At 34.8% G+C, this 19,210-nt stretch overlaps 3 protein-coding genes across 8 annotated transcripts; 2 read left to right on the top strand and 1 right to left on the bottom strand.

The window, feature by feature from the left end:
- The first annotated feature begins 1,585 nt into the window (after positions 1 to 1,585).
- LOC122402687 lies at positions 1,586 to 6,757 on the top strand. Its single transcript, XM_043405676.1, is given in 11 exon segments — positions 1,586 to 1,738; positions 1,874 to 2,015; positions 2,281 to 2,504; positions 2,896 to 3,027; positions 3,623 to 3,859; positions 3,987 to 4,069; positions 4,550 to 4,754; positions 5,179 to 5,320; positions 5,383 to 5,579; positions 6,013 to 6,188; positions 6,619 to 6,757. Coding segments are annotated over 11 exon segments (1,830 nt in total).
- A 1,440-nt stretch (positions 6,758 to 8,197) lies between these two features.
- LOC122402673 (4-coumarate--CoA ligase 1-like) lies at positions 8,198 to 16,124 on the top strand. Of its 6 annotated transcripts, none has more exons than XM_043405657.1 (8): positions 8,198 to 8,330; positions 8,421 to 8,549; positions 12,664 to 12,871; positions 13,245 to 13,723; positions 14,096 to 14,273; positions 14,513 to 14,734; positions 15,095 to 15,255; positions 15,597 to 16,124. In XM_043405657.1, the coding sequence occupies exons 1-8, from the start codon at positions 8,304 to 8,306 to the stop codon at positions 15,753 to 15,755; spliced, it is 1,563 nt and encodes a 520-aa protein (XP_043261592.1). In that variant the 5' UTR covers positions 8,198 to 8,303; the 3' UTR covers positions 15,756 to 16,124. The 6 variants fall into 6 exon arrangements, with proteins under 6 accessions (XP_043261592.1, XP_043261591.1, XP_043261594.1 ...); XM_043405656.1 differs by having other exon boundaries at positions 15,095 to 15,324; positions 15,597 to 16,121; XM_043405659.1 differs by lacking the exons at positions 8,198 to 8,330; positions 8,421 to 8,549 and adding an exon at positions 11,665 to 11,776 and having other exon boundaries at positions 15,095 to 15,324; positions 15,597 to 16,120.
- A 25-nt stretch (positions 16,125 to 16,149) lies between these two features.
- Positions 16,150 to 18,823, bottom strand: LOC122402674 (zinc carboxypeptidase-like). Its single transcript, XM_043405662.1, has 7 exons — positions 18,741 to 18,823; positions 18,407 to 18,560; positions 17,661 to 18,179; positions 17,513 to 17,600; positions 17,077 to 17,279; positions 16,769 to 16,853; positions 16,150 to 16,458 (listed from the first exon to the last, which is right to left on the bottom strand). The coding sequence occupies exons 2-7, from the start codon at positions 18,548 to 18,550 to the stop codon at positions 16,265 to 16,267; spliced, it is 1,233 nt and encodes a 410-aa protein (XP_043261597.1). The 5' UTR covers positions 18,551 to 18,560; positions 18,741 to 18,823; the 3' UTR covers positions 16,150 to 16,264.
- Positions 18,824 to 19,210: the final 387 nt, after the last annotated feature.

Raw genomic sequence — 19,210 nt, 5'->3', positions numbered from 1 at the left:
AGATATGAAATTGTATTGTTGTTGTAAGAATAATATTTTACAGTGACACTTTCTAAGATATTCGCTGTCCCGATACATTATTCGTTCCATGGATAATGTCGATTGTGGAATGCTCTGGATTTCTGAGATTTTTTGTAGGCGCATTGTACCGATATAGTATTAATTATTTAAGCGAATCGTCGATGTTAGAAGGTAAAGTACAAATTATTGTGCTACCTTGGAGTACAAATTCTCTCAGGGAAACTTTATATGTACCTACGTATAAATAACGAGGTGTCTTTTTTTGCTATTTGCGGTGTAAAGTGATGCCTTTCTATTCTTGGAGGGTCACGAAACGTATTGTCTATTCATGTACCGATGTATTCAATGTTGCTCGATCTCTTATTATTTGGCGAATAAATTGTTTTAAATTGTACTGTTCCTACTGAATGCTGTTTGGACGGAAGAATTTATGGGATCGTTGATAATAGTTTCCAGCACGTTCGCAACAATAACTTCGTGTCATTATTAACTTCTGTTAAATTCCTATTTTCGGATTTATTACATGACAACTCGATGACAAAACGATTACATTTTCGACCATTCTACGATATGTATATTTCAGAAAGATAATTAAACGGCTCCGGAAGGGTTAATCTTTTCTTTATCGTTATTCGGATAATACTTGTCATATCGAATAATATTTACTTCAATTATTTTCGTTACTAAAAACATTGTTGATGCCAGTTTTTCAATTATTTTCAATTAATAGTAAACGTTTCTTCTATGATGCCATTATTATACGCGAACGTGTACACAATGATAAAGCATTTGGGAAAAATATACATTTTCTTTGATAGTTCAACCTTTGTTAATTATATATATTATTTGATCAAGAATTTAACGTAACGATATCAGAAAAGTGAAATTAGTTACATTAAAGAGTTTGAATTTACAGAGGGCGTCTGTTGAAGAAAAAGTTCAAGCGAGGGTTAAAAGAAAACCAGACTTATGTTTCTATAAATCTTTTAAAAAACTATTTGAATTAATATATTATTTTATACGCTATATGTATAACAATGGTGCCATGGGATTCGTATTAAATTATTAATATGTTCAATCGATAGCGAGAAAAAGGATACTAATCTAATAGAGTATTCCATAAACAAATTTTTAATAAAGGTGACTCAACTATACCATAACTTCACTTTTAGAATTACAATAGCTTCTATTATCAATTCTTCTTTATTAAATGTTTTCAATTATACAAATGGTATCTATGTATATTATAGAGTTACCGATAATGTAAACATTCGGAATATACGTACATACATGTATCTACCATGTACATTATTGCAACCTGAAGTTTCACAGAACCTTGGAATAATTTTCAATAAAAAATTTCTAGACGCCTTGTCCGGAAAATGACTGATTGCATTGGTGCTGTATTCGGTTAGGAATGTAATTTTTGCTTTATTAGAAATGGATTGCACGAAGGATGAGGTATGTTTTCAAGTTTACGTGAAAAGTTCTCGGTATTAATTATACTCGTGTATTTCAGTTGGGGAAAACGAATGTCTTTCAACTTGGTATTTTAATTCCGTTGATGAAACTTTTGGACATTTATGTGCCGATGAAGCGCGAATTAAGTCCGGATGAATTTTGTATCTTGTTGTTCGCGAAAGATGAACCGACAGAGAAATGCCAATTCGAATTAAACCCGATTAAGCGTTCTTTCGTTAATCATCAAGAGTTTAAGGTTAAAGTCTCTTGTTAAATTGTTAATATGTACTGCTGTTAATAATGCTCCCTTAAGAAATATATTTATCATTTTATGATTTTATTTTGGCTCGATATAGATAATATCTAACCCTTATATTTTGCGTTCTTGAAGGTTCTGTCGGATTCGGTACAGAATGTAATCGTCGATTTATTTATAAACATTACTCGTTACGAACAATTTTTGGAAGCAATAAGCAAAGATTTATTTAATAAACGACATCATCGGAATACCGATAACTTAAACGAAACCATGGGTAAGCGGTTTCTTAATTACATATTTATGTATTTCTTCTCAATGAAAGGGCATATATTTTTCGAAACATCTACAAAGTTACTTTTATTATTACATATATCCCCATCTTCTATTATTTCATTACTGCAATTTTTCTCATTATTGTAAAATAATTAATATTTTTTAATCCCTATTTATACTATAACTTGCTCTTGTCGTTTAAAGCTTTCACAGTCTCTTCGAGACTAAATTTTTCTAGTAATTGTTTAACAAATTTACCGTTTCAGGTCTTCTATACATCCTAGCATACAGAACATTCGCTTTATATTTCGAACATTCCGTGGACTGCTTTCATCACTTTAAAATACAAAAAATGTTGTTTCTTATTACGTATCTTCTTCGCTCGGAAACGTCAAATCTTTTCCACGAAAAGGGTTGCTTAGTATTCGACGAGGACTTTGTCGAACAAAAGCTGATTTTCCCATTCTTAGAAGCGACACCATGCTTGGAGGTTCATTTTTTTCAGTTCATTCATTTTTCACTAAACAATATACATACATATGTACTATAAGAAACACAATTCGCAATTAAATGGTTGAAATGATCATTTTATTGTAGAAACGTTTATTACGAATGTTATATTGACTGATTAATTTTAAGAATTTTAATAATTTGATATTATTGTATAGAAAAATAAGACATAATTTTATCGTTATTCTCAATTTCTTGTAATTATAAAACTCACTAGAAAAGTTTAGTTAAAATGCAACATAGTGGTAAACTGAAAATTCAAAAATGTTTTTGAAATTTTGTAAAATTAAAAAAAAGTTAAAGAATTTTTGTAGATATTCCTCCTTTCAGATACATATAATAATGAATAATGCTTGGTTAATTTTCGATAGAAGCTTCAGAGTCATCTGAAAGAAGAGTTGCAGAAAATGAAACATCCTAAAAAAAAGCTTACTATTCCGTTATTCATGAATGTTTTGCATCGACCGAGATACCGTTTCAGAGTACCTCCTTCCACACCGGAAGTAAGGAATTTTTTTCTGTATACTTTGGAAAATAATACCTGTTGACACGAGTCACGCGGTCAAAGATTATTTACATTTTGCAATTGTTTCGTTGACTCGAACAGTTAATTATTTTTAATTTTATGTTAAGTTAAAGGCTGATGATATCTCTATAGCACAGTTTTTCAGATTTCTATGTCTTTACATATGTACATACATATGTATAGTATTTATGGACTTGAACACTTAAATTACAATAATATTTTATTCGATAATTAAACTAAATTAACTTTTATTTGTTCGAAAGAACGGCGGATTTCAGTTTAAAAAATGTTACCACGGCGTCAGAAATAATACTACGTTATGCAAGTCATTAAATCAAAGTTTATCTACATGTCGTGATCGCTTCTATTACGATACAAAGTTTAACCGTTGATTTTTTTTAAATTTTCTAAACAGGAAGTAAAAGATCCAGATAGAAATATGGAGGATTAAAGTTTACATCGATTATTACGCGTTTACGTGAATTTTAAGTGAATTTTAAGTGAATTTTAAGTGATCGAACCAACGAAACTTTAAGGTTTTTTTTTATGAAGACTCCTCATATGATGGATAGGATTGGACGATGGGGAAATTTGCACGCCAAGTTCCACCGACCAACTACCTGAAGCCATCAACAGAGACGAAATTGGAGTTGTTGAGAGCTAAGAACAAACTGCACGCTATGAATTTGTTGAAGGATGCGAACGAGAATGCGCCGAGTTGTTTCCAACGTCGTAAAGATTCGATCAAACCTGTGAAAACAGAACAACCGAAGACGGTTTTCGTGAGAAAATCGGTTCCGACGTTTAAGGTGAATCGTGTACCTAGATCGTGTTTATTCTCATCCATATTGGAGTGTTTTACAAGGGAGGTTTCTCAGATATCGTGTGAAACCCCTGTGGCCTTTCAATTATAAGTAAAATTTCTTTGTTTGACAGCCTGTGGAGGTGAAACAGACAGCAGCTTCGATTTTAAGGGAATGTGCGCGCGTGATAAGCGACGAACAGAAAGAAATAAAAAAGTAATTCTACGAATAAAAATTACTGGTCGAAAGTATGGGATAATAGTGTATAGTAACAGCGATAAATATTCCTCTTCCATGGTGTATTGGATTGGTAAATATTAATTGGTATCTTTACCAATACAATTTTCACCAGACGATGATAAAAATACGTAATTTCATTTAAAAGAATGGATCACTTTAAGTTAGGGAAAAAACACTGGGTCCATGTTTTCTACAATTAGAAACGTGTCGGAATTTACGTTAAGACGAGGTGGAAAAAGGTAGATAAATGCTACTACTGATCTATCGTATAAATAAGTGGTTAAAAGTCTGTTACTTTCGATCAGTAATGTATTTATATCGCTTGATAATATTTAGACGTATTTTTCGAAATGTTCACATAATATTTTGTTCCGAAAGTATAAATGAATGAGAAAGTTTGATATTTCGTTTGTACTTTGACAGCATCTAAATGTTGCATTTAATTATTATACATAGATTGAAAGAATTAGTGGAGGGCGGACTCGATCCGTGTTTGATATCCAAGCTCGAGGAAGAGAATCGGGAACGGAAAAGGGAAGAGGAATTGTTAAAAATACAGGAGAATCATCTTTTGGCTCTATTAAGCCGCGAGGGTGCTTTTATAGCGAAACAATCGCTGCTGGACGACGTTAAGCAACATGCTGATAGCGTACGAAAGGAGGTAACTCAGTTTTCATTATTTTCACTTGAACAACATTCGGAACATTTTTAAAACATAAATAAATATACATACATTCAGATTCAAATGTCGAAATTAGAAACTTATACTTTTTATTTGTAAAGAAAACATTCAATTTCACCAGACGTGGTGGTAATAGCCATTAGAATATTTACTCAGGAAATGGAACGAAAAATTATAGAGTTTATCTTATACGAATCTGTTTATCTTAGGCGATAAAACATTCCGCTGATTGTCAATCGTTTTATATCTTCGATACTATTGCAAGCGATATTAGTGTTTTAAATAAAAATATACAATATTATTACTGCATATAAATGTTTAATCCGAATACTGCTCTTAAAATTTTCTTTACCTCTGGATTTAAATAGATAAATAAATGGAAGAATATTAAATATTTCCGTAGAAACAAGAACTGTATGAGAAATTGGAGAAATGGAGGGAGAATCACAATAAGGAAATGACGGAAATTGTCGAGAAATGCCGCGAAATCGAACAAGCATCTCGCGATGCTTTCAACGCCATGATCGACGAGAAACGACAAAAGGGTAAACTGTTTCTCGACATTACTATTTTTTCTTACTTATGAACGAGGAATTACTTTGATCAGCCGCCGAAGTTTCAGAAGAATCGCGACAACTAAGAGCGCAGTTGGTAAAACAAAGAGAAGAGGATACTCGAAGGAAGATTAAATTAATTGAAGAAATCAAGACCATTCAATCATTGCGAGCATTATTGCCTTTCAAGGACTTTGATCCTACCGAATCCAGCGGCTTGGGTCTCTTTTGCGAAATGTCCTTAGCAGAGGTTGGACAAGTATCACGAATTTATTTAGAAACTAGCATTATGTAGTTCCACTAGTAACTTGATAAATTATAATTCATTAACGGAATTCTAACAAAAGGTAATAATTAGCGAGTAAATCTAAAATTTGTTCTTGTTGGGCACACGTTGTGTTTCACACGTAGTTAGCTCTATAGAAAAACCAATGTTCGTAGTACATATGTATAAACTCAAACTCTGACTTCCTTACAGACCTCGTATAGAGAACTAGGAAAAGATATACCTCGCATACATACATATTTAATAAAGACTATTATGTATATTTAATTGTGTAGTGATGGAATTATTCTTCCATATCCTTATAGTTTCTAATAGCCAGGAATAAAATTTGCCTCGACTCTGTTCTCACGATCAAGGAGAAAGTATCGATGATGGATTCCTTTTTCTCGGGTTACAGTTAAAGGAGCGGTTGTTCTGGATGAGAATGAAATTAAACGAGGAGGTCGAGAATCGGAAAGCTGTCGTGCATCGAGAACGCGAGAGGCAGAAAAATTTCATCAAGGATACTCAAAAAGCGCTCGAAGACTACAAAGCCAGCAAGTTAGTTATCGAATAACTGTTAGCATGAGATTTGTAATCGCTGTAGGATAGTTGATTTTACTGCAGAAGGTAAACGTTTTCACATTCATGGTTCTGGCATAAGAGATATGACCATATAGTATTATCTGATATGATTATGCATTCTTTTTACCACCAGAGTTTAGCATCTCATTGTAAATATGTATATGACGACACAGACACGATTAGATGAGAACGTCTATGGATATTATTGCTTGGACGTATTTATCGACTTGTCACCATGACTCGGCTTATAACTTCTGACAGTTAATTGGAAATGTAATCATCATGAGTGTAAGAATGATTATAGAATAGTTTGTTACACAATAGACGATAACGAAAGAGAACGGCCAGCGGCCAGGGATCTATTGAAAGAAGAAAACAGTGATATATCGTGTATTGATTATCGGATACTCAGTAAAGATGATTTGTTTATGTTTTGTAGACGCGCTGCTGTCTTATCGTCTAAATTCCAGCGAACGTCTTTGTCTGTCAGCTCGCCAGAAGTGGACGCGTTACGGAAACAGTTGGAGGAACGCAGAGGCATAAGGCTGCAGAAGGAAAACGCGCTGCGCCCCAACTGAATCGAAACACGGCCTTCTCTGAATCCATGGAAATCGCCTAACATAATACGATAACAATACAGTGGCTGTCACTTAAAATTGTATACCTAGCGGTTCAACCCATATTTTTCTCAATAAAACATGACAATTCTGCTAAATTATTCAAACTCGTACAGAGTGTAATGTTTCTTTATTTGATACATAACAACGATACAAAAAAAAACCTTTAGTAGTAGTAGTAGTAAAAAGTTATACAATAGCCAAATCTTCGCTACATAAAAATTGTGCTTTGGATCGTTGTCGGCGCAAAAATTTAAAATCGTTTAATATAATTAATATGTATACTGAAATACGACCATTTATTTATTATATTATCAATAAATAGCAGATTTCCAACGCCAGATGCTGACATGTAGCCCCAGACCTAACCCAGACCCACCGGCAAATTTAACTGTCGCTCGGAGATTTTTAATATCCATAGCTGTACATATTTGGTTTTCTCCATACGATTTGGTTTCTTCCATCCGAATCGGAAATATTAAATTTCGATTCGTCGGTAAAAATTACATTTTCCGAAAAAGTAAACGCGTTCGTTTCTTGGCGATTATGTAATATGTAATCTGTAACGTGTTACGAAATAATTGCACGTGAATGGGAATCAGAAATCGTTATTTCAAACTGGTACTGTTTTGTTTTTCGCGTTTACATCACGCTCGATATTTATTCCTTTCTCATCGTCGACGTCCTAGTTACGGGTTGAGGATAAAATGCAACCTTCGTTAAACATCTGCGTTAGCCTGCAATTGAAAATTTGCAAGTCATCTTTCTAAGATGACGCACTTTCTTACATAGCAATTTTTCATCAAACTTCCGGATGGTCGTATCACTTTCGTAATTAAAATCTTCCCTACGTATTTTATGGCCGATTCGTCGAAATTATTTCGCATTTAACGAGTGTTACTTTTTTCGAAGGGTTAAATATTTCGTAACGATTACAAATAACAGTATGTATTTATATTAGAAATAAAGATACTGTTACGCAACAATAAATAAGAATGTCTCAAAAATTTCAGTCGTGTAATTCCATGGATCGTGAATGACAGTGAATTATTCTTAGAGAATTACATATGTAATTACGCGAACAGTTTTTATCATCGTGAGACACGAAACGTAACAAGATTATAAGAAACACCCTATCTAACAATAGCGATAGATATACATATGGTACATAGTATGTTTTTATTTCGACCTTTTATTGTCTAATTATATGTATAGATAGATCTGAATCAATTCAGAACTAATAACTACTATGTATTATGAAAGCTTCGAACGAGTCATGAAATGCAGTGGTTGTAATGTGCTTTTGCCTGCGTTTTACCGCCGATACCTATGGAGAGGGGTGGGGAGGTAGTATGGAAACACAATAAGAAGGAAGCGTTTGCCATAGCATTTTCCGTGCACTCGTTCGAGAGACAGCGTTAGCCGTAATCAGTCAGTTTTCCATCGCCTGCAACGTGCTAAACATCGCGTCCAAGATTCTTTACTACCCGTCTCCTTTCCGTTCAACATGGTCGCTGGAAATACACAGCAAAATGTAAGATCCTCCTGAACGTTGTGTTTTCATTTTATTTCCAATTTAAAGTATTTCAAGTTGGTCTTAAACCATGTTCGTTATTGCTCCCAGGGGGATCTCCCTTTCATCATCGAGAACAACGTGCTGAAAGGGAAAATAGTTCCGTGCGTAATCAATTACACCAACGTTGGGAAAGCGATGTTCGATGTGATGCAGAAACACCCGGATTTCGTCGGCCAGGTACGTCGAACAATTTCTCACGGTGTAATAGAAAAATCCTACTTGATAAAAGCACTTTCCTATATTATCTTCTCTGGGGTAGTTATAAAATTTTTCAAAAAAATTTTCTAAACTTCTTACAGTCGTCTAAATTATAGATGGTATATTTCTCAAAGACTATCATTCTTTCGCTTACCTATTATCGTACAAGTTTTTTTTCCAGGAAATTACATTTAGTGGTGTAAAAGTGGAGTGTTAGCCGCTTTTCAAGTAATATAATATTTGAAAAATAGATATTTTTAGTAAAACAATATGCTAATAGTAAACTCTTGACTTTATAATGTATTATATCACTTTACATGTTATTTACCGTATTCGCTGGAATGTTTGTCTACGTCTCGCTTGTAACGCTGTGAAGCTAACCGGGTACAGAGTTTTTTTTCATTTTTTTTCCAACAAATATTATTTTTTTTTAAATAAATAATTCTTTGAGTTAAAATTCATAATGTTAGAAAGTTAATAGTTAGCGAACGATTTAAAGTTTTTGTTAATATTTATGTTTAAAACATAAATTAATGTAATAAAATTAGTATGGTGGTCGCATTTGAACGTTCCACTGTCACATAAAAGCGAAGAAGTTGTTTGTAGCGTGTCTGATTAGTTATAGTATAATCTCCTTCCTGTATAATTCAGGAAGGTGTGTCCGTAGAAAGGAGATTATACTAGAAATAATCAGACTGACGAGTAAACTTTTCGTCTCTGGACAATACATAATATATTTTTCTATTTTTTTTTCAAAACAAAATCGATACAATTGCTATTTATGTTTGAACAATACAAACCAATTAAGACACGAATACACTTTATCGTTCGAATACATCGATAGAAATAAGTGAGATAAAATAAGTTTGGATTTATTGACAGATAAAATAGATCGTCGTAAGAGCATTTAATAATTTCCAATTAATAATTTAATAATTCTCATTTCCTTAAATTTTCGTTAAACGAGGGAAGAAATAAATTGATGTTTAATAATAAATTAAGTTTAGTATTCTTTTTTAGTACCAAAAACGGAGCTAATTAAATAATTTTGAATATTTTTTTACAAAGTTGTTCGATGTAATTAACGTTAATTTATTAAATAACTAAATATTAAGTTTTGAAGGCTCTTTGAAGGGTGTTTCTTTGTGGAAAAAATATATCTTCTTTTGTCCTTGATCGCAATACTTTCTTTTCTCGAAGGTCGGAAACTGAAAGTGTTACGATCACTTTCTCAGATCGGAACCTGTCTCGACAAATTGCTTTCAAAGAAAAACTTGTGACGATTAATCGTTCACTCTGTTTGCTGTATGAAAGTTGTGGTTTTGCGTAACGCATGGTTACATGTAATCATACGTCTTTAAATAATTGAACGCGTGTATTTCGCAAGCAGCGCAAAAAGCGCCTCACAACAGACTGATGTACTTACATATGTATGTACATACCTAGTGAATCGTGAACGAACAGTTAGAGTTTCAGCGAGTTTGGATAGGTTTCTTTTCAAGAGTTAAGCACAGTCACAGTAATTTTCTATCATACGTGTAGAAACAAATATACGTTTTAAGTTTAATGAAGTTTTTTTAATAATAAAAGAAAGGAGTTAAGGAGTTTTACATACGAATTAATGTTACGAATCCAAGTAAAGTCCAATACTCAGAGTTTACTTCGTGGGTTCAAATACTGCTCATCGAATTAACAGTTTTCTCAAAAGCCAACGATCTATTTATTTTTTAATTAAATCGTTTAGAGGAATACAACTATTTATTAATTAAAAATAATAAATTTTGTATATATTAATTCGGATTATACATATACATTTTATGTACCAATTATTGATTTGATGAATCCATGAGTTCAAAAAATTCATTAATGTATTGTTGAATATGTAAGGCTGAGACTGATGAAAGGCGATTAAAGAATGATGCGGTATTCAAGCGTAAGTATTCACAGCCATTCTGACATTGGAATGCCAGTATGTATTGACGGATGGACGCGAATACTGTCAATAATAATGACCGTGTAAGGTCGAACGCGTTATTGCTCTGTCATTTATCACAAGGTTACATTGCAATCTGATATTATCAATACGAAAAAAAGACTCGGAAATCGAAAGAGAATCGAACTTGTGAATGAAAAAATGTTGAAACGTTTTCAAGAAACAACAGATTATTACATGATACGTTTATAGTTGAATGAGAAGAAGTTTTGCATGTAAATGAATATACGAATTGTCTGTTGAATGTTAGAAAATTTTTAATTTTTATCTTTCTTTAGGCCCCTGAAATTAAAAAGAAACATGAAAAAATAGATAATCAAAGTTAAAATTGTGTAGGCATTATTTAAATCATTGATATGACTTTTCTTCTGCTATCGCAATGGACCTCGACATTCTTCTTCTGTGACAAGGCGCGTTGCGACGCGTCGCGGCTGGATTAATAAGTACTTACCAGTGTAATCCTGCCTTTGTCGGTCTTCTCGCTGCCAATGAATATACCCGATTCTCGGCCCTGGTTCACTTCCTGATTAATTGCCATCGGGAACGAACAAAAAACATTTCTTTTCACCGGCATAAGATTTATTTTGTTACGACTTTTATGTAGGAGAGATAACCCACCTGGGCTACAAGTTTCCGATTTTGAGAAAACATAAAAATTTACTAAGAAATAACGTCGTTACTTTTTTCACTCCTGACTAATTTATTGTTAAATTTATTCTATTTTAAGATTTTTAGCTCAATGTTAACACTTTGACTGCCATGACACCCATATATGTATGTCCATATACATATGAACCGTTTATTTTTCAAATGGCGCAAGTCCATTTTCCAAAAAAATCGAGTTAGCTACCTTAATAATTATATTTAAAGTCATGTAACTCACTCTGTGTAAGATAGAAAATCAAATTTCGATCATTTTTGTTCATTTACAAAATACAGAATATTTGTATATTTATATTATAAATATCATATTTGTTTTTTAAGAGGTTCCTTATCATATTCTAACGAATACTTAAAAGGGTGACATTTTACTAACTTACAATGTGGTACGAGATTGAAACGTTGCTCTATAAAATAAGGTTGGATTTGCCTTTCTCTAACGATCAAGGACGTGTACCTATTCCATATACTCAGAAAGAGCAGAAAAACGCGTATCTACCTGTTTATTAGTGTTTGTTTACAAATGTTTCATCTGTGACACTGTAATTATTGAGTGAGTTTTTTATGCCTTTCTATTTATTCAAATTACTATGCAAAAACTGGAAAAAATCTATGCTTGAATGGTTTTCTCAGTATCTTATAGTGTCCGTGATGAGAACATTAGTTACAGTAGAACTTGGTATATTGTCCATAATAATAGGAAAAGAAAACTTTCTTCGCTTCAAAGATCATTTTTCACATTTTTATTTTCTCGTTTACCATCTCCCATCTTTCTTTTCTTTCTCTTTGGCCATTCTTTTCTCACTTACTCGATCCCTCCATACGATAAGAAGCCGCCACAGTTGCATTAATACAATTTATAAAAACACTCACACAGTCCTTTTTGTTATCAGCGTTTTGGAGTTTTGTGCACAGTTAAGGTGCTAATTTAGAAAATGTACCGTTTTATTATACATAAATAATTAGGTAGGAATAGTCCCGTATAAGTGAGATTTTAACCTAGATTTTCCAACGATTAGCTACTAAGCTATTATGTGTATAAGGTATTTTAAGACTTTGACTGAAAAACTGCAATTTAGTTACTATTATTATTATTAATATGGATTGGCGGATTTCAATAGAAACTAATGATCTTTAAATTCGTTGATAAATAGAAATTACTACATATTTATTACCGTACACATATGTATATTGTAACCGAATCTATGGGCTCGAATGGAGAGCCTAAGGTCTTTAATTTTGTTAATAAATAAAAAATATATCAAAGATCCCTACTAGAATCTACTATTTGAATTTGATATTTGTAAATAGTAAAAAGTTCGGACAGGAGAATATATTAAACTAATTATCTCCCCGAGGATCTCTGCTGTATTAAATTCTATTTACATATGAGAAACGTTGGAAATTACAAAAGTCATCCAGAACAATTGAATGCTTCAGCTGGAGACTTTTACGGGGGTCGAGGAGACTTTTGGGGAGATGCTCGATCGTGCAATAAAATGCGCGCTCTGGATGCAGAAACAAGGGATAGGGAAGGGCGATGTTGTTGCGGTTTCCACGCACAATCACCGTGACAGTTTCACACCCTGCTTAGCTGCATTGTTCATAGGGGCTGCTTTCAATCCATGGGACTACGAAATGAACACTCGTAAGTATTTCATTTATGATATCCTCGGGCAATTATCTATTTCACGAGGGTTCGTTGGAAAGCGAGATCAAGATATTCTTCAAATTTCGGTTTTCATTCAAAGATTCGAATTAGATATTAATCTTTCTCTGGCTTTTAACTTTTAATGTAATTTCCATTTTGTCCAATACGTATCGTTAAAATAATGATAAATATAATGGTTATCTAAATGCAGAAAAAGAGTGGTTCGTTTAATGACAACTCGATAAACAAGTGCTTACTTGCATCAGTTGATTCTTCGGATTTACGTAACAAACACAACGCCTCTAACATGAAACGGAGTCCACGGTTGTATTTACAATTGTAACAACTCTGTAATTATGGATGTTTTCAGATCTAGCTCGTCATTTCATGACGTTGACGAAACCGAAAATTATTTTCGCGAACGAGCAATCGGTCGGCGTGACGTTAGAGGCGTCGAAAATCGAAGTTTTCCATACTAAAGTGGTGACGTTTGGCAACTACCCCGGCACGACGTCTTTCGCGGATCTGATGAAGGGCCACAGTAAATCGACGGTGGAGAATTTCCAGTGCGTGGAAATCGATAATCTTGGTGAAACAGCGGTGATCCTTTACTCTTCCGGGACAACAGGGATGCCGAAGGGCACGCAACTTCCACATCGGGCTCTGCTCAACGTTTTGCTGTCGGAAGGGAGTTTAAAAATTCACTCCCAAAGACCGATGTGGTTCAGTTCTTTATACTGGGTCAGTGGCACGTTACTTAGCTGTGTATCTATTACGTGCGTCACCAAGAAGATCATCCCTCCGGATTTCGATGAGAAAACAGCCTGCGAAATGATCGAGAAATATAAGGTACATACATACTATATACATATATCTTCGTTTGTTGTGGAGGTGGGTTAGGGTGGTCCTTATTTTTTCTTATTTCTTATTTTTGAAAAGAATGCATAGGCAAAGGACGGAGCATAGCACGAGTGAGTGCTGTAACTGCATACCTCTCAGAGCTCAACTTAAAATAATTCTACGATACCATATATCAATCGTGTTAACGTTAAATAAATATTTCGGAAACTATAAAAGGCGTCTACCTTCAAACCCGGATATTATTAGTTTCAGTTTTTCAAGCTCTACCACTGAACGAAATCCAATAAAAGACTCTCCTTGTTGGAATAATTATATAAATTACAAATTGTTTTTTCATTTTGTGATCATTATATGGTGTAGGTCGAGTGGTTATTGTTGAGCACCAGCATGGCCAATCGAGTTATACGATTCCACGACCTGCAAAACTACGATCTATCGTCCATAAAGGTTATTCTTGTCGGTGGTTCTGTCTTGAAGCAGGAATCTCAAGATGTGTTGAGAAAACATCTGCAGCATGCGACGGTTCTGCAAGCATACGGTAAACTTTACAACGCTAAAAATCTACGCTTGGAAAGATTGCTCGAATCAACTCCCTCTCTTGATACGATCGAGTCACTTTACTTTTACGTTAATTAATAATTGATTAGGAATTACCGAAAAGCAAAAATAACTTGAATAGAAACAAAGTCAATGTTTCTATGAATTAATTTTATTGGTTCGATGCCCCCCGGTCATTAGAGAAACCTTATCTAATGAATACCAATTACCTCGTGTTAGGTATGACGGAACTGGGTGGGTTGGTTTCTGCTCAAATGGTAAATAGTACGAGCGGTTCTTGCGGCGTTGTAAAATCAAACTGTGAAATAAAAATCATTGATCCTGATACGGGAAAGATCCTGGGCCCGAATGAGACCGGAGAGCTTTGCGCAAAGACACCCTTAATGATGACGGGATATTACAGGAATCCCGAAGCTACTAAAAACATAATTGATCAAGATGGTGAGTGTGGGGTATAAAAAATTTTCAATTATGTACTTTCAAAGAAATACAAATGAATATTTTAATAATCTGTTATCGCGTAAAAACCTAGATATTATCGTGTCGAAAGTATTTATTAAAAGTAAATTTATCGAAGCGATCATTATTACCCTATTCGTCCTTAGTTTGCAACAGTAGATGTCAAATACGTCGTATAACTGTTCCAATAAATACAAGTAATAACATTCAACCTATTACAAACTACACTTTTTTGTTAAAATTAAAAAAATAATTATATTAATTTATAAATAAATATCCCAATGAAAATTTCAAATCAACCGTTTTCAATAATAATTTCCTATTTAAAAACTTTGATTTCAGGGTGGTTGCATTCGGGCGACCTCGCTTACTACAACGAAGGCGGGGAGTTGTTCATTGTCGACAGATTGAAAGAAATTATTAAATTTCGAGGACATCAAATAGCACCGACTGAAATCGAGGATCTGTTACAGTCGCATCCGGGCGTTCTGGAAGCCGCAGTTGTTAGTATTCCTCATCCAGTAGATGACGAGCACCCTGTTGCGTTTGTCAGCAAAGTACCCAATAAGGAGGTATGCTCGAACAAGTATTATACAATAATATTACTTGGTATGTCACGGCTTGCTGACCTGAATCAGAGTAGGACATTATTCGTTCCTGGGATTTGATTATTAGAAAATGTTGGCATTTTATGCCATAAGTATTACCTTAGAAAACTCTTGGTAGTAATATTATACATAATACATATAGAAGATACCTTTTTTATCATTAGCATTAAAATTTCCTAAAGATCGACTGATTGTTCGGACAACGATTGCTCGATGATTATTCATTTATTTACCAGGTGACAGCGCAAGAATTAATTAACAAGGTGGCAACTACTTTGATGGATCATTGTAAACTACGCGGTGGAGTAAAGTTTCTACCGAGTCTTCCGCACACACATTCCGGAAAGGTTTCAAGGAAGGAGTTAAAGGCGATGGCAAAATCGCTGGTCGTTTAACAAATTAGATTATAGACCCAATCATAATTATAAAACTACATTCTACATATTACATACATACATACATACATACATACATACATACGTACATTAGAATAAGAATAATTCGGTAAATATATTTTTTAGGAATACGAATATACATATGTATTATCCGTTTAAAATCTCTATCCTTTATTCGCGACGTGAGATTGTACAGTATTTTATTATCGTAGTAAAAAGGAAAAATAAGAATGTTGTAGAAACATTTAATGTATCTACGCAAACAGCGTAGAATGAAACCGATACTTTGTTCCTGATGCTATAATATTTCTATATGTATAGTAATAAGGTTATCGTGTATCAAGGAACGCCAAGGACAGAAAAGAAAACGACAATATAAATACTTGAAAAAAATGAGGAAATTTTATTGCTCTAATGAAATGATAGATACATACATATATTTATCGTCGCATTAAATATTTTATGCGTTTATTCCGTTCGTTTGAATAATCCATTTATTCGACGTATCTTTAATTGTAACCGCTTGCTTTCGCTTCTTTGAACAAACCGACCAAAGAGTCGAGAGTTTCCAGGGCAGTGGGCGCAATTTGGTTAGCTGGCAGCAAGAAACCATAACGACCAGTATCGCGCAACTCGTAGGTAAAAGTGACAGGCGTGTGAAAGGTTCCCTTTACCCAGTCCATTGAACTTCCGCTGGCGACGTCTGAAACAAATAAATAACAAATGATGCGAACAACGATCCTTTCAATCTTTCTGACAGTAAGTGGATAGGAATAGGACTAAAAAAACTGTTGAAGTGGATCATTAGATTAGTGGCTGTTTACTATGGTTTTACTAAACTTAACTATCTTGCAATACCATGAAAATAAGATGTGTACTTTAATGGAAACTCTCTTTAGAAACACTCTAAATTGTTTAATTTCCTCTTTAGTTTAGATAACTCTTTAAATTTCAAACGTGAACAATATTTCGAAAGAAAATTTATATTTTTCGAGAAACTTGATTCTACTTACAAATCGTTTCAGCAATATTTCCAGTCTTGTACTGCGTTCCGTATCGTGTTGCCAAAGCCTGAATAGTCTTGGTGCCAATTTTTAACTGAAACAAAGTATCGATTAACGAACGATCGACGCAATCAGGAATTTGGATAAAGTCTGATTCGCGCAACACTTTCCTGATAAGAGGAGAACATATTTATACGCGTTTGAGGAATAAATTGAACGCAACGTTCCATAGATTCTAATAATATGTAATTAACTTTTTACAGTTTCGAAGAATTCCTATTACTTTTCTAATACTTTGGTCCGATTGTTTTGCTTACAGAGTCGTCGTAATTTTCCAAATGCTGCTTGGTGTGTCCGTAGGGGAACATCAGAAGCTGAGAGTAACTGTGGAAAGCGAGGTAAGTGGAGAATTTGCTGGAAATCGATCGGAGGTAGTCTGAGAAGGATTTTGTTTCAACGTCGGAGAAAGCTGAGCTTCCGGCGTAGGTATCTGCGCACGGGTTGTTGCTGGAACCACCTTCTGAAAATGAAAAAAAAAACATAATATTTATCTAGATGGTTGGTCTTCCCTATCATTTGTAGAAACTTTTACACGAAGAAAGTTGTTATATAATAAGTTTGTTACTTTTTCGAATTGGATAGTAAGTACCTGGTGAGAAAAATATTGGAAGAAAAGCTCCTTCGCGAGAAATGTGAAAATAAACTGAAACGACGGGACGCGACGCGACGCGTTTAACAGGAGGTTAAACTTACCCATCCATTTGTAGCCCCAGTTCCTGTTAGGGTCAGCGCCGGAGCAAAGAACTCCGTAAGGTTTGCGGGTCTTCCTCCACATACGGTTCTGAAACGCAAAAGACACGGATTAACTGTCCTTAACAACGAAATCTCTGTATCGACTTACGTTGGTGTGTGTGTAGACGTAGCCATCGGGATTCGTGACGGGGAAGATGTACCAGTCATGGGACTCTGCGAGCGATCGAACGTCGGCTTGTTTGCTGTTCAGCATCTCGTTGATCATGTAGAGCATGGCGGCAGGTCCGATCCATTCCCTAGCGTGTATTCCAGCCTCGATTACGACTCCAGGCTTGTTGCTGCCGAACGACAGCTTCACTCCCTTGATCTGACGACCCTCGTACGTCTTTCCACCTACGATCACTTGGACTTTGCCTGGGTGTGCCTTGGCCAAACTGTCCAGGTAAGAGTAGATCTCATCGAGATTGTGGTAGTTGTTCAGATCGAACCCAGCCTGGGTCTCCACTTCTGACTTTTCGTTGTCGATCAAGCTTTGAACGTTAGGGACGAAGATCTCGTACGTGATTCCCAAATTCTCCATCATCTCGGTGAACTCTGGGACCTTGTGGGGCGCCACCATCACGTCGGCAGAGCCATCAGCGGCGTTTGGTTCCCTCCAGAAGGAGTACTGTCAATTGAAAATATCAATTGAAAGAAAGAAAGAAACGATTGAGTATTTTGACAGAATCGATGAAATGTGAGGTACATACATAATTAGAACAGATTCAGCACGACTGAATCGAAAGACACCAAAATAGATTCGAATAGCAGGATAATGGAAAGTAACGTATAGGTACTATACACTTCGAATTGAACATATTGGTATTCAGAGTAGAATGTAATTTATACGCTTACCGAGTCAGATACGGTATCCAAGTCGCGTACAGTTTGTACTTCCTCTTCCGTACGAGGAATCACACGAAACACCTTGTAGTTATCATATCTGACCTTTTCGGCTGTCGCGAAAGCGAACAGGGCGACGAGAATTACCTTCCACATGATGCTGCTCCTGAAGAATGATCAACACGATCAACAATTAGAATATCATTTGAAAATAAGAGATTGTAATCGAACTGTACTGTTTCGATTATTGTGTAGGTTATTGGAAATCTGAGCCGCGAGAAACAAGAATACAAGCACAGTTTATTAATACGTTTAATATAATCCGAGAACACAATGATTATCTTACCCTTCGCGGTCACGAAAGAAGAATGCGTTGTTGGTATTTTCTTGGTTGTATTTAAACGCTTCATCTGCACACGGCACCAACGATCATTTCTGGTGGATCGTTATTCAAAAATCATATCACTGATCAATTAACAGACACGATCATTGGCTCTAAATCCATCTTATCGCACTTGATTCGAACGAATTATCTATCCGAGCTTACGCCAGTAAGCTTTGTCGACGCGTTGTCTTACAATTAGTTTCACAATCAATTGCAGACGACTTTTAATTCCGGGGTACTCGACGCTCCCCTCGAACCCTGATTGCAAACATCAGATTTCAGTCTCGTTCCTCGATGCAACTTTATTAACATTGTCCGTCGGTATTCTGACGCATGATCTCGTCATATTCTCGATTTTCAAGGACTTTTCAGGGCATTTTCACATTTCAAATCCTGATATCGTAGATTAATGATCTACGCTCTCGAAAACT

The sequence above is a fragment of the Colletes gigas genome, unplaced genomic scaffold, assembly GCF_013123115.1.
Source record: "Colletes gigas isolate AHSC1104 unplaced genomic scaffold, ASM1312311v1 Colletes_gigas_Sc00038, whole genome shotgun sequence".
NCBI lineage: Eukaryota > Metazoa > Arthropoda > Insecta > Hymenoptera > Colletidae > Colletes > Colletes gigas.
This window is presented reverse-complemented; position numbering and strand designations above follow the sequence as displayed.

Coding starts and splice junctions, on each gene's coding strand:
- LOC122402673 (XM_043405656.1), top strand. CDS start 8,304: ATGGTCGCTGGAAATACACAGCAAAAT. Junction 8,331..8,420: donor CTGGAAATACACAGCAAAAT/GTAAGATCCTCC, acceptor TATTGCTCCCAG/GGGGATCTCCCTTTCATCAT. Junction 14,274..14,512: donor GACGGTTCTGCAAGCATACG/GTAAACTTTACA, acceptor ACCTCGTGTTAG/GTATGACGGAACTGGGTGGG.
- LOC122402674 (XM_043405662.1), bottom strand. CDS start 18,550: ATGTGGAAGGTAATTCTCGTCGCCCTGTTCGCTTTCGCGACAGCCGAA. Junction 17,601..17,660: donor ACGTCTACACACACACCAAC/GTAAGTCGATAC, acceptor TTTGCGTTTCAG/AACCGTATGTGGAGGAAGAC. Junction 17,280..17,512: donor CTGGGGCTACAAATGGATGG/GTAAGTTTAACC, acceptor TTTCATTTTCAG/AAGGTGGTTCCAGCAACAAC.